The sequence below is a fragment of the Ornithorhynchus anatinus genome, chromosome 8 (assembly GCF_004115215.2).
Source record: "Ornithorhynchus anatinus isolate Pmale09 chromosome 8, mOrnAna1.pri.v4, whole genome shotgun sequence".
Taxonomy (NCBI): Eukaryota; Metazoa; Chordata; class Mammalia; order Monotremata; family Ornithorhynchidae; genus Ornithorhynchus; species Ornithorhynchus anatinus.
In genome coordinates, this window is record NC_041735.1 from 68396566 (window position 1) to 68418747 (window position 22182).

At 65.4% G+C, this 22182-nt stretch overlaps 1 protein-coding gene across 4 annotated transcripts; it reads right to left on the reverse strand.

The window, feature by feature from the left end:
• MIOS (meiosis regulator for oocyte development) lies at positions 1 to 16086 on the reverse strand. Of its 4 annotated transcripts, none has more exons than XM_029070572.2 (10): positions 14769 to 16086; positions 13154 to 13252; positions 11219 to 11473; positions 10200 to 10369; positions 8246 to 8311; positions 6854 to 7012; positions 5532 to 5684; positions 3776 to 3983; positions 1003 to 1132; positions 405 to 598 (listed from the first exon to the last, which is right to left on the reverse strand). In XM_029070572.2, exons 1-10 carry the CDS (start codon positions 16081 to 16083, stop codon positions 502 to 504), a joined length of 2652 nt encoding a protein of 883 aa, XP_028926405.1. In that variant the 5' UTR covers positions 16084 to 16086; the 3' UTR covers positions 405 to 501. The 4 variants fall into 4 exon arrangements, with proteins under 4 accessions (XP_028926403.1, XP_028926405.1, XP_028926406.1 ...); XM_029070573.2 differs by lacking the exon at positions 405 to 598 and adding an exon at positions 723 to 812; XM_029070570.2 differs by lacking the exon at positions 3776 to 3983 and having other exon boundaries at positions 1 to 598.
• Positions 16087 to 22182: the final 6096 nt, after the last annotated feature.

Below are 22182 nucleotides of genomic sequence, written 5' to 3' on the forward strand. Positions count from 1 at the left end.
TTACCCTGGGCTCTCCCAAGCGCTCAGGTCCAGCGCTCTGCACGCGGTAAGCGCCCGATAAATACGATTAAATGAAAGAACGAACCTACTGGGTTACACCGGCCTCTCCCAGGTGCGTAGTCCAACGCCCCGCGCACGGTAAGCGCTCGGTAAATCCCACCGACGGGAGGGCCGGGAAGGTGACGACGCCCCCAAACGAAGGCAGGTGTTTTTGTAAGATCGGGCCAGCGCTCCCCGACGCTCTGCCAGAGCGCGGAGGGCGTAGGCCGTACCTCCCTCCTTCCGGGAAGAGTCGGTCCGCCCCGGGATGACGACGGGCCGAGAGAACGGGCCGGTTGGGAAGGGGAAGACGGGGCCCCCCGAAGGAAGACGCGACGGACTCCAGGCGGCTTCTCGACCGTCGGGGCTCTTCGCCCTTTTATTGAGGAGGCCCACGGGGTCTCCCGAAAACAGTCCCCCGGCGGCCCGAGGCCCCCCCTTCCCGGGGAAGGCCGGCGGCGTTCAGGGCTGGACGGTCTCGGCGGGGACGAGGTTCCCGGTGGTGTCCAGCTGCATGCACTTGCAGGAGCAGGCCGACACCGGGCACTCGGCGTGGTCCCTACGCGGCGGGCGGGAGGGGGAGGGGTGGGGGAGACGTCCGGGCCCGGGGAGCCCGCTCCGCCGCACGCCGCCTCGGCCCCCGCCGCTCCTCTTCGGTGAGCGCCGCCCGCTGGGCCGCGCGCTCGGGAGAGGACGACGCAACGGGGAACGGCCACGGTCCTCGGACCGAGAGCTCCTCCGGGGCGGGGGTCCGACTCTACCATCCCGGGGCTCTGCGCACAGTGAGCGCCCGATAAATACGCTGGAGCGAATCGCCCTCGTCCCCGTGCGAGGGGTGGCGTCCGCTGACCCGGTTGGATCGGACTCTCCCGAGGGCTTGGGGGCGGGGGTCCGTTTATCCTTCCCTCGTCCCCTCCCGAGGGCTCGGCGGGCGGCGCTCCGTAAACAGGACCCACGGCTTACCTGAACCAGCTGAGCATGTGTCCCGCGTGCCCGCCGTGTCTGCAGTTGTGGCACCAGGTGAACCAGTTGTTAAACTGAGCCAGCTTCTTGTCCTTGCTGAGGTCCACCTTCTCGTCGGACCGGGATCCCCCTGGTTGAGAGCAACGCCGTCGGCCGCCGGCCCCCGCCGACCGGCCCGCCTCCGCCCCGGCGCCGAAACACCGCCGCGGTTAGCCGGGCGCGGGAGACCCGCGCCCCGCTGGGCCGTCCCTCTAGACTGTGAGCTCGTTGCGGGCGGGGAACGTCTCTACGTTGCCCCGTTGTAACTCTCCCGAGCGCTCTGCCCGGTGCCCTGCACGCAGTCAGCGCTCCGTAGACGCGACCGGACCAACGGACGGATATCAGACCCGAGGGCCTGAATCGTCCGGCTGCGTTTTAAAGACACCCAGGCAGCGCCGCGGCCCGGCGGAAAGAGCCCGGGCCCGAGAGTCGGAGAGCCGGGGGGGGGGGGTCCAATCCCCGCTACGTCGCTTCTCTGCCGGGTGACCTCGGGGCCTGCCGCTTGACTTCTCTGGGCCTCAGTTTCCTTATCTGTGAAATGGGGATTGAGCCCGTGAGCGCTCTGCGGGGCGCGGACGCCGTCCAACCCGAATACCCTTGTCTCCACGTCGGCGCTCGGTAAATGCTATCCGTCCAGCATTCGTCCGTTCGTTCGATCGGATCGGGCGCTCGCTGTGCGCGGGGCGCCGTACTAAGCGCTCGGAGAGTACAATTCGGAAAGCACTTCCCACGTGCCGGGCCCTGTACCAAGCGCCGGGGTGGACCCGAGCGGATCGGGTCGGGCCCGGCCCCCGTCCGACGTCCGACGCGGGGCTCACGGTCTCAATCCCCATTTTCCATATGAAGTCACTTGGGGCCAGAGAAGCCGAGTGACTTGCCCGAGGTCACACGGCAGACGAGGGGCGGAGCCGGGACCGATGATGATAATAATAATAATAATGACGACTGTGGTATTCGTTAAGCGCTTACTCTGTGCGGAGCACCGTTCTAAGCGCTGGGGGAGATCCAGGGTCATCAGAGCGTCCCACGTGGGGCTCACGTTTTTGAATCCCCATTTTTCCAGATGAGGTAACTGAGGCCCAGAGAAGTGAAGTGACTCGCCCAAGGTGACGCAGCAGACAAGCGGTGGAGTCGGGATCAGAACCCACGACCTCCGACTCCCGAGCCCGGCCTCTTTCCACTGAGCCACGCCGCGACCCACGACCTTCCGACTCCACGGCCGTGCTCTAGGCCACGCCGCCTCGCCTGGCGCCAAGTGCTTAATATATACCGTCCGCAACAAGAAACCCAAACCCAGAGGTGGATCCGGGTTTCCCCAAGCCTCGGTTTTCCGTCCTGTGGGTCTTCCCGAAGGACAGATACCTTTAGGCTTCAGCTCCGCGCCCGGAATGCTCTGTTTCTCTCCCGAGGAGTCTGGAAATGGCCGGGCCCCGGCCGGGGGTGGGGCGGGGAGCTCTCTGGGGGGAGCGGACCCGGCCCGAGTCCCATTCCTCAGTTTCCCCACCGCCCACCCCCGCCGGCTCTCCCGGGCGGGATCCGGGGCCGCCGGGAAGTGCCGGGCCGCCGCGGGCCCTCGCCGACCGCCCCCGAACCCGGGGCCGGCACCCGGAACCCCGCCCGAGCTACCGGGGCCGAGAGCCGGGCCCAGCGTTGGGAAACGCCAACCCGACAGGAGAGGCGGCGGAGCCCGGTGGCTAGGGGCCGGCCCCGGGCCGTCACGAGGACCTGGGTTCTGATCCCGCCGCTTGTCCGCCGGGCGGGTCGCTTCTCTGGGCCTCGGTTCCCTCGCTGATAAGATGAGGGGTGGAGACCGTGAGCCCCTCCGCGGAACACGGACCGTGCCCGACCTGGCCGCTTTCCGTACTTTGAGAAACGGCGCGGCTCAGCGGAGAGAGCCGGGGCTTGGGAGTCGGAGGTCGTGGGTTCGACTCCCGGCACCCCCACTTAGCGGCTGTGTGACTTCGGGCAGGTCACCCCGCTGCCTCGGTGACCTCATCTGCGAAACGGGGACGAAGATCGTGAGGCCTCACGTGGGACCACCCGATCACCCTGTATCCCCCCCGGCGCTCAGAACGGTGCTCGGCACACAGTCGGCGCTTAACGAATGCCATCGTTATCATTACTATTATTTGCGTGAGAAGCAGCGCGGCCTGGTGGAGCGAGCCTGGGCCTGGGGGTCAGAAGGTCACGGGTTCGATTTCCGGCTCCGCCGCCTGTCTGCCGTAATCGTAACGCCTGCGGTATTGGCCGAGCGCCCGCTACGTGCCAGGCGCCGTACTAAGCGCCGGGACGGACACAGACGAATCGAGTCGGATCTGAGCCCCCGCGGGGCTCCCGGTCTCAATCCCCGTATTCCAGAGGGGGTCGCTGAGGCCCAGAGAAGTGAAGCGACTCGCCCCAGGCCACCCAGCCGACGGGCGGCGGAGCCGGGATTAGGACCCGGGGCCTCCCGACGCCGGGGCTCCGGCCGCTAAGCCGTGCCCCTCTACGTGCCGGGGGACCGGGGGCAAATCCCTTCCCTTCTCTAGACCTCGGCTCCCCCGTCTGCACAACGGGGGCGGAGACCGGGAGCCCCACGCGGGCCAGGGGCCGCGTCCAGCCCGCGCCACGGTCACCCTCACGTGCCCCGGCGCCCAGGACGGCGCCCGGCGCCCGCTTACGGGCCACCGCAGCGAAACCCGAACGGCGAGCGAGAGGGGGAGCTTCGCGGAGGGGAGCGGGGGGCCGTTCGTACCGGGGCAGCTGGACACGGGGGTGCCCATGTTGATGAGGCAGAGGGCACAGCGCGGGAGGGGCTTGCGGCAGCCGGGGCAGCTGGTGACCTTGGACTTGGTGGGGGAACCGCTGACCCCGTACTGGCTGAAGCCGCGGCCCTGGTGCGGGCCGGCCGACGGGCAGCTGTAGGAGATGGACTTCCCGCAGAAGTTGCAGCTCACGAACACCTGCGGACGACGGGCTCGAGGCGGCGGGGGCCGAAACGGAAACCCGCCCGCCCGCCCGCCCGCCCCGGGGCGGGAAGCGGGTGGGGACGTCCTCTCCCCTCCATTCGCTCCCTCCCGTTTCCCCGAGCGCTTCTTGGGGGCAGAGCACCGCTCTAAGCGCTTGGGGGAGGACGGCCGGACGATAAAGGCCCGTCCCCTGCCCAGAAGGAGCGCACGGTCTAGAGGGGGAGACGGACACGGACGGAAATCGACAGACCGGAAGCGGGCCGTGGGCAGGGGACGGCTCCGCCGACCCCGCCACCCGTTCCTCCGATGGAACGGATCGACGAGCACCCCGTCGGTCCTCTCCCGCGGCCCGCCTCCCCTTCGATGGTTGGCCGCGCCCGTGTCCTTCCTTTCAGGCCAACCCGCCCCCCCGGGGCCCAATCCCTGCGTCTCCCGCCGCGGACCCCGTCCCCTTCCCCGACCCGCAGACGAGTCCCTCCCAGACGCCGTTGCCTCTGACGGAGGCTCGTCACCGTCGGCTTGAAAGCCGTCCATCCCCTCGCCCCCTCCCGCCTCGCCTCGCCGCCCTCCCGCTCCAACGCGGCCCGCACGCCCCGCTCCCCTAATGCCGACCTCCTCCCGGGCCTCCGTCTCGTCTCTCTCGCCACCGACCCCGGGTCCACGTCCCGCCTCTGGCCCGGAACGCCCTCCCTCCTCAAATCCCTCAATTCCTCTCCCCCAATTCAAACCCTTATTAATAATAATAATGGTATTCGTTAAGCGCTTACTACGCGTCCAGCACTGTTCTAAGATCCCGGCGCCTCCCAGAAGCCTTCCCCGACCGCGCCCTCCTTCCCTCTCCTCCCGCTCCCTTCCGCGTCGCCCCAACTTCGTCCCTTTCTCCATCCCCCCCCCCGCCCCGTCCGGCTCACGTCCACACCCGTCATTTCTCTTAACGTCCGTCCCCCTCTCCAGACCGTGAGCTCGCTGTGGGCGGGGAACCCGTCTACCGATATACTGTCCTCTCCCAAGCACTTGGTGCAATGCGGCGCACGCGGTAAGCCCCCAGTGAATAGGACCGAGTTGAACGCATGAACAAACGGGCAACCGTCACGAGAGTTTGGAGGGGTGGAGAGAGGTGCTCTCAGATCCTCGGTCCGTCACGGGCCGAGAACGCGCCCGCTAAATCTGTCAAACCGTGCCCTCCCGCAGGCGCCCGGTACACGGTAAGTGCTCGACCGGATCCTTTCCCTCCGCTCCTCCTCCCCCGGCGCCGTGCTCCCGCGTAGGTATTATTTATTCCCCTGTTCATTCGGTTAACGAGGCGTCCGTCCCCTTGATTCTATTTTACCCCGACGACGTGGTCTTGTCTTTGTTTCGTTCGGTCTGGCTCTGCCGTCCGTCTCCCCCGTTTGCACCGGGAGCCCGTCACTGGGCGGGGCCGGTCTCTATCCGTTGCCGAACTGTCCATTCCGAGCGCTTACTACGGTGCTCTGCCCGGATCGATTCTTGCCCCACGGGAATCCCGGGGTGTTGGAAAGTTCAAGCGGCTTCCGCCCTTACCTGCGCCAACGGTTTGGAACTGGGATCCAGTTTACTCCGGTGGATGTCGAATTCCGCCCGTTTGTGCCAGAACCTCCAGGCGTCCAAAAGGTTCCGATAGTTTTCGATCCAGTACTGAACCCGTTCGTCCTTAAGCACCTCTGACGGGGAACCCTACGGAGACGGACGACGCGCGCTTCATCCATCCATCCATCGATCGATCGATCGACGGTATTTATGAGAAGCGGCGCGGCTCAGCGGCAAGAGCCCGGGCTCGGGAGTCGGAGGTCGTGGGTTCGAATCCCGGCTCCGCCGCCCGTCACTTGTGTGACTCTGGGCAAGTCACTTCTTCTGCGCCCTCAGCGACCTCCTCTGGAAAATGGGGACGGAGACCGTGAGCCCCACGGGGGACAACCTCATCACCTTGGATCTACCCTAGCGCTTAGAAGCACCGTGGCCTAATGGAAAGAACGAGGGGCTGCGAGTCGGGGGACCTGGGTTCTAATCCCGGCTCCGCCACTCCTCTGCGGTGTCTCCTAGGGCAAGTCTCTTCGCTTCTCTGGACCTCGGACTCCCCATCTGTAAAAAGGGGCCTCCAGTCCCTCCCAGCGTTGTGAGCCCAGGTGGGACGGGGACAGACCAACCCAGCGTTCGGCAGAGTGTTTGGAACATAGTAAATGCTAATCCTGGCTCCATCACTCGTCTGCTGTGTGACCCGTGGCGAGTCGCTTCACTTCCGTGTAATAATAATGTGGGTATCTGTTAAGCGCTTACTCTGTGCAGAGCCCTGTTCTAAGCGCTGGGGAAGACACAGGGGAATCGGGTCGTCCCACGTGGGGCTCACGGTCTTCATCCCCATTTGACAGAGGAGGTCACTGAGGCACAGAGAAGTGAAGTGACTCGCCCACGGTCCCACAGCCGGCAAGTGGCAGAGCCGGCATTCGGACCCAGGATCTCTGACTCCCAAGCCCGGGCTCTTCCCACGGGGCCAGGCTGCTTCTCTTTGCCTCGGTTCCTTCATCTGTAGAACGGACACGCAGCGTGGCTCCGTGGAGAGAGCCCGGGCTTGGGAGTCAGAGGTCATGGGTCCGAATCCCCGCTCTGCCACTTGGCGGCCGTGTGACCGTGGCCGAGTCCCTTCGCTTCGCGGTGCCTCAGTTCCCTCCTCTGGAAAACGGGGATGAAGGCCGGGAGCCTCACGCGGGACCGCCTGACGACCCCGGATCTCCCCCAGCGCTTAGAACGGTGCTCTGCACGTAGTGAGCGCTTAACAGCGGCAACATTATCATCATTTTGGGGTCCACGGCCAAACGCCTGGGGCGGGCCGGACAGGGACGACTCGCCTGCAGCATACAGTAGCTCGCCGTTTGGACGTCTCCGGTTTTGTCGACGTAACTCTCCATCAGATCGACGCCATCTTTGGTCAGGCCGGTCAGCAGGATTCCCTCCAGGTTTCCGGCCTCCTTCATCTCGTTGGTCAGCTTCTCGATGTACCTGTTTAACTGGGGCAGAGGGTCACGTCCTTTTGGGGGTTCCTTTCGGCTTCCCCCCGCCTCGTCTCCCACTCCAAACCGTGGTCGGTTTCCAGTCCCCGTTTCGGACCGGACGCGCTGGAAAAACACGGGGGTTCGGACGCTCCTTTAACCGCGGGTGACTGTCGGTTCCAGACCGTTCGGTGCTTCACACGCGGTCGGCGCTCGGTAAATGGGACCGAGCGAATGAACGAACGCCGCAGGGAGGGCTGAAGACAGGCGTCTTCCTCGAAGCGGGACTTGCCGAGGAACCCCACCTCCCGGGAAAACCGACTCTAGTTCACACGTTGGGCGGAGCCTGCTTCCTAAAGGAAAACAGGTTCCCTACGGAGGCCGGCGGCGGGAATCTACAGAAGTGATTGCTAATTAAAGAAGTCGGAGCCTGATCCGCAGAAAACCACAGTTCGGCCTGCGGGCAGGCTTCCGAACCGGTACCCTAAACCCGTCGGGGGCGGGGAAAAGCGGGGTCCGACTGGGACGCAGACGGATCGAGGGGACGTTAGCTTCTCTGGGGCGGCGACTCCTCTCCGGACTCGGGCGTCGGCGGCAACGGCGGCGGAACCGAGGGTTGCATTCGAACCAAGAGTTGGATCGATCGTATTTTCCGAGCGCTCACTGCGTGCGGAGCCCTGTGCTCGGAGCTCGGGAGAGTACGACTAGACCGTAAGCCCGTCAGAGGGCAGGGGCCGTCTCCATCCGTTGCCAGTCTGTCCATTCCAAGCGCTTGGTACAGTGCTCTGCACATAGAAAGCGCTCAATAAATACTATCGAATGAACGCACGCAACGCAAAAGAGTCGGAAGGCACATTCCCGGCCCACGAGGGGCCTACGGTCTAGGTTCATCAAAGCCGTCGACGGTATTAACCGAGCGCTTACGGTACGCAGGGCGCTGTACTAAATGCTTCGGAGGGCGCGATCCCAAAGCGCCGCTAGACGCGTTCCCCGCTCAAGAGGAGCTTTTACGGTCTAGATCCACCGTATCTGCCGAGCGCCTACGGTAGGCAGAGCACCGCGCTACGCGCTCGAGGGAGTGCCCGCCGGCCAAGTCGGCGTTCTCTGCCCACGGCGAGCTTACGGTCTAGAGAGGGAGACGGACGTTGAGATGGACCTGTTTGAGGTTAGACGGTCTTCTCCCGAGCGCTCGGCCCGGAGTGCGCGCCCAATAAACACGCTTCATTATAGTAATAACGAACGGGGTCTCACCTGAGCGTCACTGAGGAACTTGCAGGCGAAAGCCACGCGATCTCGCACGGCCACCCGGTTCTCGTACTGAGGAATGACGACAGAAGACGGGAGTCATCTGTAGGAGCCAGAAGATTCCCCCGCGGCGCTTCCCTTCCCCCCGGGGATCTTTGGCCTCCTAAGTAACTGGTCGGGAAACAGTGTGGCCTGGTGGCTAGAGCCCCGGCCCGGGAGTCGGGAGGGACGGGGTTCATTCATTCATTCCTTCAGTCGTATTTACTGAGCGCTTACTATGTGCGCAGCACCGTCCTAAGCGCTTGGAACGTATAATCGGGCGACGGATAGAGACCATCGCCGCCCAACGGCGGGCTCACGGTCTTAACGGGGGAGAGAGATATCAAAACCAGACAGAACGAAACAAGAAGCCTGGGGTTCTAGTCCCGGCTCCGGCCCTCGCCTGCAACGTGACCTTGGGCCAGTCGCTTTACTTTCCCGGGCCTCAGTTCCCTGAGCTGTAAAACGGGGATCGAGACCGTGAGCCCCACGTGGCTCTCCATCCCCCGGCCCCCTCCTCCCTCCCCTCCCTGCTCTCCTCCTCCATCCCCCACCCCGCACGCTCCGCTCCTCCGCCGCCCGCCTCCTCGCCGTCCCCCGTTCCCGCCCGTCCCGCCGTCGACCCCCGGGCCCCGTCCTCCCGCCGTCCCGGAACGCCCTCCCTCCTCACAGCCGCCAAACTCACTCTCTTCCCCTCTTCCGAGCCCTACTGAGAGCTCACCTCCTCCGGGAGGCCTTCCCACACCGAGCCCCCCCCTTTCCCTCCGTTCCTCCTCCCCCCCCCTTCCCCCCTTCGCGGCACTTGTGCATATTTGTATATATTTATCACCCTACTAATTTTATTAACCATGTGCATATGTCTACGATTCTATTTATTATTTATTTCGACGGTACCGCTGCCCACTCGTTTCGTTTCGCCGGCCGTCTCCCCCTTTCCGACCGTGAGCCCGCCGTCGGGCAGGGACGGTCTCTATCTGTTGCCAAACCGTCCACGCCGAGGGCTCGGTCCGGCGCCCTGCACACAGCAAGCGCTCGATAAATGCGACCGAATGAATGACCGAACGAACGGAGGGCCAGGGACCGCGTCCGACCGAACCACCTTGCATCTCCCCTGGCGCTCAGCGCGGCGCAGAGCAGGGGCTTAAACAAGCGCGTTTACAAAATGAACGCATAAATCAAAACCTTTTCGCCAGGGCCCCCCGGGTGCTCGCTGCACATTTCCCTACGGAGGAAGAACTCTCCTTCCCTCCCTCCCTCCCTCCCTCCCGCCGCCCTCGGGACGGCTCTTGGCAGTCGGCACCCCGCCTCCGCGCGACGTCGCCGATCCCCTTCCGCGGCCGACTCGGGGAGGGTGGGCCGTCCGCCGTCGATCCGGGTCACCGAGACCTCGGCGGCCCGGCCAACCGACCCCCCCGGAACGGGGGGCTCGGCCTAGAGGCGGGGCTCCGGGGGGCCGGGCTTCCCGCCCACCGGGCCGGTCGGAAGACGGCCAGGCGCCGCGCCAAGCGCCGGGACGGGCGGGGGGGGGGAGGGGTCATCGGGTTGGACGCCGTCGCCGTCCCACCCGGGGCTCACGGTCTCCATCCCCGTTCTCCGCATGAGGGAAGCGAGGCCCAGAGAGGCGAGGCGACCGGCCCGGGGCCGCCCGGCAGACGAGCGGCGGGGCCGGGATCGGAACCCGGGACCTCACGACGCCATCCCGCTGGCACACGGTCGGCGCCTGAGATCCCACCGTTACGACCCTTCCGTGTTCCGACGGCCGCTTCGACCCCGAACGCGGCAGGACGCGCCGACCCGGCCTCGGCCTCCCCGTCGCGTTTACGGAGCGCTCACTGTGTGACTGACGGACACCGTACCGAGCGCCTGACCCGCCTCCTGACCGGAAGGGGGGAGCTTTTCGGGGAGCGGGGCTTGGGCTCACCAGGACTCCATCGTAGCAGCCCGCCTCGCTGGTCAGGAAGGCGAACATGACGCACAGATAGGGGTTGCTCAGCTGTAAGCGCAGCGTGCCGCACATCTCTCGCCACAGGGAGTTCTTCTCGTCCGTGTAACCCGACAGGGCCATGGCCACCACGTTGAGGTTCAGATCCCCTGCAGGGTCAAGACAGCCCCGTCGCCGCCGCCGACCCGCAAAGCCAACCGGAGCCAGTCTGCAGCTGACCCGGTGCACGAAGCCCAGGCCCGGGAGGCAGGAGGACCCGGGTTCTAATCCCGGCCCTAGCCGAGTCACTTCCCTTCTCTGGGCCTCGGTTCCCTCATCTGGAAGATGGGGACGAAGACCGTGAGCCCCACGTGGGACAGGGACCGGGTCCCACCCGATTTGCTCGGATTTCCCCCCCCCCCACCGCTCCCCAAGCGCTTGGTACAGTGCCCGGCACCTAGTAAGCGCTTAATGAATACCACAATTACTATTCACCGGGCGCCTGCCGTGTGCCGAGCACTGGACTAAGCGCTTGGGAGAGTACAATACAACAACGAAACGGACACGATCCCTGCCCACAGTAATCTTACAACCCGATTACGTCGTCTCTACCCCAGCGCTTGTGCCTGGCACACAGTTAAGCGCCTAACAAAGAACGCAATTATTATTATTATTTACCGAGCGCTCACTGTGGGCAGAGCACGGTACGAAACGCTCGGGAGAGGCCCACCGAACAACAGCGCAGACACGCTCCCCGCCCCCAACGAGCCTCCGACCCGATGATAAGCGCTCCGTCCGGTGCTCGGCACGGGTAAGCGCTCAGCAGATACGGCTGAACTAAGGACCGGATGACCTCCTATCTGCGTCAGCGCCCAGAGGAGCGCTTCTGTCTCCCGGGCCCGGGCTCTCTCCGCCGCCGTCGTCCCCCCCCCTCCGCCGGGGGCTCCCGGTGTCCGTGCCCGTTCTCCGGACGAGGGAGGCGAGGCCCGGGGCTCCGTCCCCCGGCCCGGCGCGGGTACCTCTGTCGGAAGATGCCCCCTGGTTGAGGATCTGGATGGCCCGGCGGATGTCCAGGTTGAAGAGGGCGACGGCGGCCGCCCGCTCCCACTCGCCGTCGTGGACCAAGGAGTTGAGGAAGGGCCCCACGTCGGTCTCCGTGCCCTTCCGGATCCAGCCGCAGAGCTGCAGGGCCAGCACCCGCTCCTCGTTCGGCGCCGGGCCGTCCGGCGGCTTCTCCGGCCCGCTCCACCCCGGCCTGCCGCTCTCCGCCGGCCCTGGACCGGGAACACGCCGGCTCCGCTGGCCCCTTCCACCGCGCCGACCCGGGGCTTCCCATCCCCGGGCGAGGGCTGATGAACTATTCGCTTTCCCCGAGGGAGGCTTCCCCCACCGGCGGGTGAACCGGCACCGGGTCCCGCCCAGCGGGGCGCCCGAGAGCTACGAGGCAACATCTCCGCCCTCGAGGAGCCGAGCGGAGTGGGTAACGATAATAATGATGATAATAATACTGGCATCCGTTAAGCGCTTACTAGGGGGCCAAGCGCTGTTCTTAGCACTGGGGGCGGGATGTAAGGTCATCAGGTTGTCCCACCGGAGGCTCGCGGTCTTCATCCCCATTTTCCAGACGAGGTAACTGGGGCGCGGGGAAGTGAAGCGACTCGCCCAAAGCCACGCAGCTGACAAACGGCGGAGGCGGGATTCAAACCCACGACCTCTGACTCCCAGGCCCGGGCTCTTGCCACTGAGCCACGCTGCTGCTCCCGGATATGTAGAGAGGCAGCGTGGCTCAGTGGCAGGAGCCCGGGCCTGGGAGTCAGAGGTCGTGGGTTTGAATCCCGACTCCGCCACTCGTCCGCTGGGAGACGTCGGGCGAGTCGCTTCACTTCTCTGGGCCTCAGTTCCCTCATCTGGAAAATGGGGATGAAGACCGGGAGCCCCGCGCGGGGCCGGGTCCGTGTCCAACCCCATTTGCTCGTAGCCATCCCAGCGCTTAGTACGGCGCCTGCACCATTATTGGTGGTAATAATAACGATAAAAGATCGATTTGCATCCCCCAGGTCGGAGCGAGACCGAGAACAGCGGGAAGAAGATTCAGTTTCGGTCTCGAGAGTTCCCCGGGGGTGAACCGGAAAACAAAGGCCGGGCTGCCTATTGGACGATCGCGGCAACCCGGTTACCTCTAAAGGAAGAAATGAATGTTTAACGGTCTGGTTCTTCCCCGTGGGTTCTTATGGGACAGGGCCGGTCGCCAGCAAAGAAAACCAGCCTCGCGCTGAGACGAGGACGGAAGACTCGGGAGGGAGAGAAGCAGCGCGGCCGAGCGGCCACAGCCCGGGGCCCGGGAGTCGGGAGGACCCGGGTTCTAATCCCGGCTCCCCCACTTTATCCGCGGGGTGACCCCGCGTACGTCGCCTCCCGTTGCCTCCGTTCCCTCGTCCGTAAAACGGGGGTGGAGACCGGGAGCCCCGTGGGGGACAGGGACTCTGTGCAAATCGACCGGCTCGTATCTCCCCCTGGACCGCAGACCTCCTGACCTCACCGTGGGCAAGGACTGCCTAGGCCGTATTGTTCGGCTGACCTCTCCCGAGCGCTCAGCACAGCGCTCCGCACACGGTAAGTGCTCAATACATACGACCGACTTAGTCCCCGTCCCGCGTGGGGCTCACGGTTTTGATCCCCATTTTCCAGATGAGAGGACCGAGGCCCGGAGAGGCAGCGTGGCCTAGCGGACAGAGCTCGGGCCTGGGGGTGTCGGAGGGATCCGGGTTCTAATCCCGGCTCCACCGCATCCTCATCACCCGATAACGCAGCAACCGGTCCAGCGGTGGGCACACGATGAGCGCTTCACAGACGCCACCGTCGCCGGGAGGACTCTCCTGGGGACGGAGAGGGGGCGAGGGCGGGGAAGGGGGCGGGCTCAGACGCATTTACAGACCAAAAGGGAGGCTTCTCACCCAGAGACGACTTGACGATGGCCTTGATGCCGGCGTAGACCAAGGACGCTCTGTTGCCGGCGTACTTCTGGTCCGCGTCTTCGGTGTACTGCTTCATGAGTGGCCGGAGGGTATAGGAAACGCTCCCCGGCGGCGTCCGAAACGGCCCGCCGACCCGCCCCGAGACGCGGCCCCCTCCCTCCGCCCTCCGCCCGAACCCGCAGGCCGGGGGCGCCCCTCAGTCGGCCGCTCCGGAGGACCCGCTGAGCGCCCGCCGGGCGCCGTGCCGAGCGCCCCGGGGACCCTGACACCCCGCCGGGGTGGGGGAGACCGCGGACCGTAGGTCTCCGAGTCCTCAAGACCGCCGGCTCGTTGTGGGCAGGGGGCGTGTCCGTCGACCGTGCCGGGGTACGCTCCCAAGTGCTCAGGACAGCGCTCGGCCCGCGGTAGACCCTCAGCGCGGCTGAATGAGTGAACGAATAAGCTCGCGGCGGCAGGGAGCGTGTCTGATTATCGTGCTACCGTCCTCTCCCGGGCGCCCGGGACAGCGCTGGGCACGCGGTAAGCCCTCGACAGATACGACTGGGTGAACGAACGAGCTCGCGGCGGCAGGGAACGTGTCTGATTATCGTGCTACCGTCCTCTCCCGGGCGCCCGGGACAGCGCTCGGCACGCGGTAAGCCCTCGGCAGATACGACTGGGTGAACGAACGAGCTCGCGGCGGCAGGGAACGTGTCTGATTATCGTGCTACCGTCCTCTCCCGGGCGCCCGGGACAGCGCTCGGCACGCGGTAAGCCCTCGACAGATACGACTGGGTGAACGAACGAGCTCGCGGCGGCAGGGAACGTGTCCTGATTATCGTGCTACCGTCCTCTCCCGGGCGCCCGGGACAGCGCTCGGCACGCGGTAAGCCTCGGCAGATACGACTGGGTGAACGAACGAGCTCGCGGCGGCAGGGAGCGTGTCTGATTATCGTGCTACCGTCCTCTCCCGGGCGCCCGGGACAGCGCTGGGCACGCGGTAAGCCCTCGGCAGATACGACTGGGTGAACGAACGAGCTCGCGGCGGCAGGGAACGTGTCTGATTATCGTGCTACCGGCCTCTCCCGGGCGCCCGGGACAGCGCTGACCGCGGGCACGGAATGTGTCCGCTCGCTGTTCCAGCGTGCTCCCCCGAGCGTCCGGTACGGCGCCCTGCACACGGCAAGCGCTCGGTAAACAGGACTGAACCAACGGGAGAGCGATTAAGCTCGCCGTGGCAGGGAACGTGTCCGTCCGCCGTTCCGGTGTACCCTCCCGAGCGCTCGGTACAGCGCTCGGCCCGCGGTAAGCACTCGATAAATACCGTCTGGCCGAAGGAGCGAATGAGAAAGCACGCCGAGGGCAGGGAGCGTGTCCGCTGAGCGTCCTAGGGTCCTCGGCCGGGCGCTCGGTCCAGCGCTCGGCACACGGCGAGCGCCCGACGACGACGACGACCGACGGATAAGGCCGCGGCGGCAGGGGACGCGTCCGATCCTCTCCCGGGCGCCCGGCACGGCGCCCGGCAGGCCGGACGGAACGAGGGGGACGTCGAGACCGCCGGCGGGGACCCCCCCCGCCCCATCGCCCCCGGGCCGCCCCCGCGCCGGAAGGATATAGTGCAGCGTGTACCACAGGGACTCGAGCTGAGGGTCCCGGCCGCCGGCCAGCAGGTGGTTCCTCCAGACCTGCTCGGTGTCCAGGCCGTAGCGGGCCAGGGCCCGGAGGCGCATCTTGTGGGCGACGTCCTCGTCCGGGGCGGGGGCGTCCCCGGCGGCCTCCCCGCCGGCCTCCCCCTCCTCCTCCTCGGCGCACTCGTAGAGGTGGCGGCCGCAGGCCCAGAGCAGGGAGGCCACGGGGCTCCAGGCCAGCGAGATCCTCTCGAAGACGGTGAAGTCGGCCAGGGCGCGGCCGGGGGTGAGGGCGATCATGCGGTTCTGGGCGGCCGGGTGCCAGGCGAAGGAGGCCACGGGGGCCTCGCAGGGCTGGACGCTCCTCTCGATGATGGTGGGCTCCGTCTCGTCCCCGAGCGGGGTGGGCGCGTGCTGCATGTCGTAGAGCCGGACCACGCCGCTGTCCCGGGTCAGGGTGGCCAGCAGGCCCGTGCGCGTCGGGCACCAGGCCACCTTGGTCAGCGGCCTGGCCTGCTCGGGCAGGGTGAGCACCGGCTTCTCGAACTTGCGCAGGTCCCAGATGGCCACCTGGCCCTCGTAGAAGGAGGCCACCCGGTCGGGGAAGTGGGGGTCCACCACCACCCCCTGGACGGCCTTGGTGTTGACGAACAGCTTCTGGCTGGCGTGGCGGAGGTCGAAGACGGCCAGGTTGCGGTGCATGCCGGCCAGGAGCATCTTCTGGTCGCGGGGCAGCCAGCACAGCGACAGGCAGGCGTCGTTCTGGCCCAGCTCGTACAGCGGCTTGGTCACCACCGGGCCGGCCTCCGCCTCCGGCCGGGCCTTCTCCGCCGCCGCCTCCGGCCCGTAGGGGCTGCACACGTCCCACACCAGCACGGAGAAGTCCGCCCGGTGCTTGTCCAGCCCGGCGGCCAGCCAGCTGCTGTCCAGCGGGTTCCAGGCCAGGGTGTTGCACTGGCGGGCGTGCCTGGGGACGAACTCGCGGCCGATCAGGTCCCGGAAGCGCGGGTTAGGGTCCGGGCCCAGGCTGGTCAGGACCACCCGCCCGTTGGCCTGGCCCACGGCCAGCAGGCACTCGGGGTCGCGGCTGAGGTACCAGGCCACGCACTTCATGTAGGGCGTGTCGGCGTTGACGGACAGCAGCGTGGCCGCCGCGTCCCCCGAGAGGCGCAGGGAGCCGGGCCCGAGGTCCGCGCCGGCCGCGGCGGGCGCCACCTGGTACAGGCTCAGCTCCGAGTCGCAGACCACGAAGCGGTCCCCCCGGTGGGGGGCCCACAGGATGTCCGGCTTCGAGGCGCTCATGGCCGCCCGGGGGGGGGGGGGCCCGACGGCGGGGGGCCGGGCCGGGGGGGGGGGCGGCGCGCCGACCGCCTCCGGGGGGGTCCGCCCGGTCCCAGCGCTTAGGCCGGTGCTCCGCGCGGAGGGGGCGCTCGCTCGAGAAATACGGTCGCGGGGATCAGTGACCGGACCGAGCGCCCGGGATGCGGCGGTAAAGAGGGACGACCCCTGCCCGCGGCGGGCTCGCGGTCTAGCGGGGGGCCAGAGAGGCGGGTAGCGGCGCAAGCCGACGGGCGTCGATGTCGACGGGTAGGATGACCGATCTGGACCCGAGCCCTGTGGGGCGGGGAGACGGGGCGCGGGGGGAGAGCGAAGGGAGCGAGTCAGGGGGACGCGGGAGCGACGGGGAGACGACGACGACGAGGATCGTAACGGCGGTTTGTTAAGCGCTCGCTGGGCGCAAAGCGCCCTTCGCAGCGCCGGGGGGGGGGGATGCGAGGCGATCGGGTCGTCTCTTTCCGCGTGGGGCTCACGGTTTTCATCCCCATCTTACCGAGGAGGTCACTGAGAAGCGAAGCGACCTGCCCAAAGTCACGCGGCCGGCAGGCGGGCGGAGCCGGGATTCGAACCCACGACCTCGGACTCCCAAGCCCGGGCTCTAGCCGCTGAGCCACGCCGCTCCTCTGATGAGGATGCGAGATGTCACCGACAGGCCCACCCCCAAGCCCCTGCTAGGAGACCCCTCCCGGCTAATAACACCACTGCTGGCGGCCGTTAAGCGCTCACTAGGTGGCAGGCACCGTACTAAGCGCCGGGGTGGACGCAAAGAAATCGGGTTGGACGCGGTCCCCGTCCCACGTGGGGCTCACGGCCTTCGTCCCCCTCTGACAGACGAGGAAGCTGAGGCCCAGAGAACGAGGCTGGAGACTGCGAGCCCCACGTGGGACGGGGACCGTGCCCGACCCGACCGGCTCGTGTCCGCCGCGGCGCTTAATGCAGTGCCTGGAACCCAGTGAGCGCCTGTCGAGTATCCCAGTTGTTATTACTCTCAAGCGGCTTGCCCGGGGGCGCCTGGTCACCAGTGGGGGCGGGATTAGAACCCAGGTCCTCCTGCCTCCCAGGCCCGGGCTCTACCCACTAGGCCACCCTGCTTCTCCATCCGTCGCTGTGGACAGGGAATACATCTACGGTTCTATTGTTCCCTCCCAAGCTCGAGCGCTTAGTACAGTGCCCCGCTCTATCAGTACCACTGCCTGACTGCTGGATTGCGGGCTGGGAACGTGTCTACCACCTCCGTCGAACCGTTCTCTCCCAGGCGCTTAGCACAGCGATCTGCACACGGCAAGCGCTCAATAAATACGACTGAATGAATAAACGCTTAATAAACAAACACCACTGACTGACTGTGGGCCGGGAACGTGTCTGCCACCTGTCACTGGGCTATTAGGGGAAGCCGCGTGGCTCAGCGGAAAGAGCCCGGGCTTCGGAGTCAGAGGTCATGGGTTCGACTCCCGGCTCTGCCACTCGTCAGCTGGGTGACCTTGGGCAAGTCACTTCACTTCACTTCACTGGGCCTCGGTGACCTCATCTGTATAGAGAAGCAGCGTGGCTCAGTGGAAAGAGCCCGGGCTTCGGAGTCAGAGGTCATGAGTTCGAATCCCGGCTCTGCCACTTGTCAGCCGGGTGACTGTGGGCGAGTCGCTCCACTTCTCTGGGCCTCGGTTCCCTCATCTGTAAAACGGGGGTGAAAACTGCGAGCCCCACGTGGGACGACCTGTGTCTCCCCCAGCCCTTAGAACAGTGCTCTGCACATAGTAAGCGCTTAACAAATACCAACATTATTATTATTATTATTAAAGTGGGGATGAAGACTGTGAGCCTCACGCGGGCCAACCTAATGACCCTGGATCTCCCCCAGCGCTTAGAACAGTGTTTTGCACATAGTAAGCGCTTAACGAATACCAGCATTATTACTGTCCTCTCCCAAGCGTTTAGCACGGTGCTCCGCACACGGTAAGCGCTCAGTAAATACGACTGATTGAATAAACACTTAATAAACACTACTGATTGTGGGCCAGGAACGTATCCGCCACCTGTCACTGTCCTCTCCCAAGCGCTTAGCCCAGTGCTGTGCACACAGTAAGCGCTCAGTAAATACCCCCGACTGACTGCTACCCTGTCCTCTCCCCAGCGCTTAGCCCAGTGCTGTGCACACGGCAAAGGCTCCCTAGATACCCCTGACTCGCTGTGCATCGCTGCACTGTGCACTCCAAGCGCTCAGTGCAGTGCTCTGCACGTAGTAGGCGCTCTATAAATACTGAATGAAAATGAATGATGGGGAACGGGTCTACCAAGTCTGCCACCCTGTCCTCTCCCCAGCGCTTAGCCCAGTGCTGTGCATCCAGTAAAGGCTCCCTAGATACCTCTGACTCGCTGTGCATCGCTGCACTGTGCATGCCAGGCGCTCAGTGCAGTGCTCTGCACACGGTAGGCGCTCAATAAAGACTCCTGAATGAATGAATGAATGATTGGGAACTGGTCCACCAAGGCTGCTACAGGGTCCTCTCCCAAGCGTTTAGCCCAGTGCTCCCGCCCTCCCCCGGCCCGCGACGCCCCCTCCACCTGTCTCTGGGTGTCTCTGGGTGTCTCTGCGGCCAGTCCTCCCCGCCAGGGGTGGCCACTTCCGGGCTGGGCCCAGGCCAAGGCCTCAGGCACCAAGATGGCGGCAGCGGAGGCGCATGCGCGGCGGGGGAAGGCGTCAGGGGAGGGGCGAAGGGGAAGAGGTGCGCGTGCGCAGTTGAGGTAGGCACCGGGGGCGGAGCGAGGGGAGGGGCCGGGGGCGCATGCGCGGCGGGGGAAGGCGTCAGGGGAGAGGCGAAGGGGAAGAGGTGCGCGTGCGCAGTTGAGGTAGGCACCGGGGGGCGGAGCGAGGGGAGGGGCCGGGGGCGCATGCGCGGCGGGGGAAGGCGGGGAGGGGGTGGGAGGGAGGAGGTGCGCGTGCGCGGCTGAGGGAGGCACCAGAGGCGGAGCGAGGGGAGGTGCTAGGGCGCACGCGCGCCGGGGAAAGGCGCGAGGGGAGGGGTGGGGGGAAGGAGGTGCGCGTGCGCGGTTGAGGGAGGCACCGGGGGCGGAGCGAGGGGAGGTGCCGGGGGCGCACGCGCGGCCGGGGGAATGGGCGAGGCGGGTAAGGAGGTGCGCGTGCGCGGCTGAGGGAGGCACCAGAGGCGGAGCGAGAGGAGGTGCCGGGGCGCACGCGCGCCGGGGAAAGGCGCGAGGGGAGGGGTGGGGGGAAGGAGGTGCGCGTGCGCGGCTGAGGGAGGTGCCGGGGGCGGAGCGAGGGGAGGTGCCGGGGGCGCACGCGCGGCCGGGGGAGGGGCTGGGCGCATGCGCGGCCCGCAAAGTCACGCGGAGCCCGAGGAGGAGCCGCGTGCTCAAGTGGTAAAAGCCCGGGCCTGGGAGGGCCGAGGTTCTGGGTTCTAATGCCGCCTCCGCCCCTCGTCTGCGGCCTGACTTTGGGCAGTTCACTCCTCTGGGACTCAGCTCCCCTGTAAAATGGGGGTGAAGACTGTGAGCCCCAAGGGGGACGGGGACTGGGTCCAACCCGGTCACCTTAATAAACAGTCATAGTGCTATTTGTTCACTCATTCAATAGGATTTATTGAGCGCTTACGAGGTGCACAGCACTGGGCTAAGCGCTTGGAAGGGACAATTGGGCAACAGATAGAGGCAAGCCCTGCCCACTGACGGGCTCACAGTCTAATCGGGGAAGACACAGCAGAGCAAAACAGAACAAAACAAAAACAAGACAACATAGAATCAAGGAGATATACACCTCGTTAACAAAATAAATAGGGTAATAATATATACAAATGAGCACAATGCTGAGGGGAGGGGAGGTGCTTTGTTAAGCGCTTACTATGTGCTGAGCAGTGTTGTAAGCGCTGGGGTAGATCCAGGGTCATCAGGTGGTCCCACGTGAGGCTCACAGTCTTCATCCCCATTTTCCAGATGAGGTCACTGAGGCACTGAGAAGTCAAGTGACTTGCCCAGAGTCACACAGCTGACAGGTGGCGGAGGGGGGATTAGAATCCATGACCTCCGACTCCTAAGCCTGGGCTCTTGCCACTCAGCCACGCTGCTTCTCACCTTGAAGTGAGCCCCATGTGGGGCGACCTGATTCCCCTGTGTCTCCCCTGGCGCTTAGAACAGTGCTCGGCACATAGTGAGTGCTTAATACCAACATTATTATTATTGAAACTGCCCCAGCGTTTAGAACAGTGCCTGGCACACCATATGCCTTTAACAGATACCATAAAGAAAGAGAAAAAAAAGAGGGGCGGCGGAGGGAGGAGGGAAGGAGGACGAAGAATGAATGAATGAATGAAAAGGGCAGCATGGGGTAGTGGGTAGAGCCCAGGCCAAGGGGTCGGAAGGTCGTGGGTCCCAAGTCTCAGCTCTGCCACCCGTCTACTCTGTGTGACCTTGGGCAAGCCGTGCTTCAATTCCCTCAGCGTGGCTCAGTGCTTGGGAGTCCGAGGTCATGGGTTCGAATCCCGGCTCCGCCACTTGTCAGCTGGGTGACTGTGGGCGAGTCACTTCACTTCTCTGAGCCTCAGTTCCCTCATCTGGAAAATGGGGATGAAGACGGTGAGGCTCACGTGGCTGATGACCCTGTATCTACCCCGGCGCTTAGAACAGTACTCTGCACATTGTAAGCGCTTCACAGAAACCAACATTATAGAGAAGCATAGTGGCTCAGTGGAAAGAGCACGGGCTTTGAAGTCAGGGCTCATGAGTTCGAATCCCAGCTCTGCCACTTGTCGGCTGTGTGACTGTGGGCAAGTCACTTAACTTCTCTGGGCCTCAGTTCCCTCATCTGTAAAATGGGGATTAAGACTGTGAGCCCCAGGTGGGACAACCTGATTCCCCTGTGTCTACCCCAGCGCTTAGAACAGTGCTCGGCACATAGTAAGCGCTTAACAAATACCAACATTATTATTATTATTATTATTGTTATTATTGTTCTCTGGGCCTAGTTCCCTCATCTGGAAAATGGGGATGAAGACTGGGACCCCCACGGGGGACAACCTGATCACCTTGTGTCCTCCCAGTGCTTAGAACAGTGCTCTGCACATAGTAAGCGCTTAGCAAATACCATTATGATGATGATGATGATGATGATGATTTATAATTGTGGGCGGGAAGGCAGGAGGGGGAGGGAAGGGAGAAGGGGGTGGAGGGCGAGGGGCCCCGAACAGCACCGCCCCCTGCCGGCCGACCGGCTCCGCGCGGCCTTCTCCGCTCTGCCCCTCAGCACCGCCCCCTGCTGGCCTACGAGATCTGCCAACCAGTACCGCCCCCTGCCGGTCGACCGGCTCCGCGCAGCCTCTCTGCCTCTCAGCACCGCCCCCTGCTGGCCAAGGAGATCCACTCCCCGCCGGCCCGCCAGCACCGCCCCCTGCCGGCCGACCAGCTCCGCGGAGCCTCCGCCCCCCCCCCGCTCTGCCCCTCAGCACCGCCCCCTGCTGGCCTACGAGATCTGCCCACAAGTACCGCCCCCTGCCGGCCGACCGGCTCCGCGCAGTCTCTCTGCCCCTCAGCACCGCCCCCTGCTGGCCTACGGGATCTGCCAACCAGTACCGCCCCCTGCCGGTCGACCGGCTCCGCGCAGCCTCTCTGCTTCTCAGCACCGCCCCCTGCTGGCCAAGGAGATCCACTCCCCGCCGGCCCGCCAGCACCGCCCCCTGCCGGCCGACCAGCTCCGCGGAGCCCCTCCCCCGCCCCGCTCTGCCCCTCAACACCGCCCCCTGCTGGCCTACGAGATCCGCCCCTCAGCACCGCCCCCTGCCGGCCGACCAGCTCCGCGAAGCCTCCCCCGCTCTGCCCCTCAGCACCGCCCCCTGCTGGCCTACGAGATCTGCCCACAAGTACCGCCCCCTGCCGGCCGACCGGCTCCGCGCAGTCTCTCTGCCCCTCAGCACCGCCCCCTGCTGGTCCACGAGATCTGCCTATCAGTACCGCCCCCTGCCGGCCGACCGGCTCCGCGCAGCCTCCCCCGCTCTGCTCCTCAGCACCGCCCCCTACTGTCTCTATCTGTTGCCGACTTGTTCATTCCAAGCGCTT

Coding starts and splice junctions, on each gene's coding strand:
- MIOS (XM_029070570.2), bottom strand. CDS start 16,083: ATGAGCGCCTCGAAGCCGGACATCCTGTGGGCCCCCCACCGGGGGGAC. Junction 13,253..14,768: donor CCTGTGGTACACGCTGCACT/ATATCCTTCCGG, acceptor CCCTCCGGCCAC/TCATGAAGCAGTACACCGAA. Junction 1,133..5,531: donor GTTCCAAACCGTTGGCGCAG/GTAAGGGCGGAA, acceptor GCTCTCAACCAG/GGGGATCCCGGTCCGACGAG.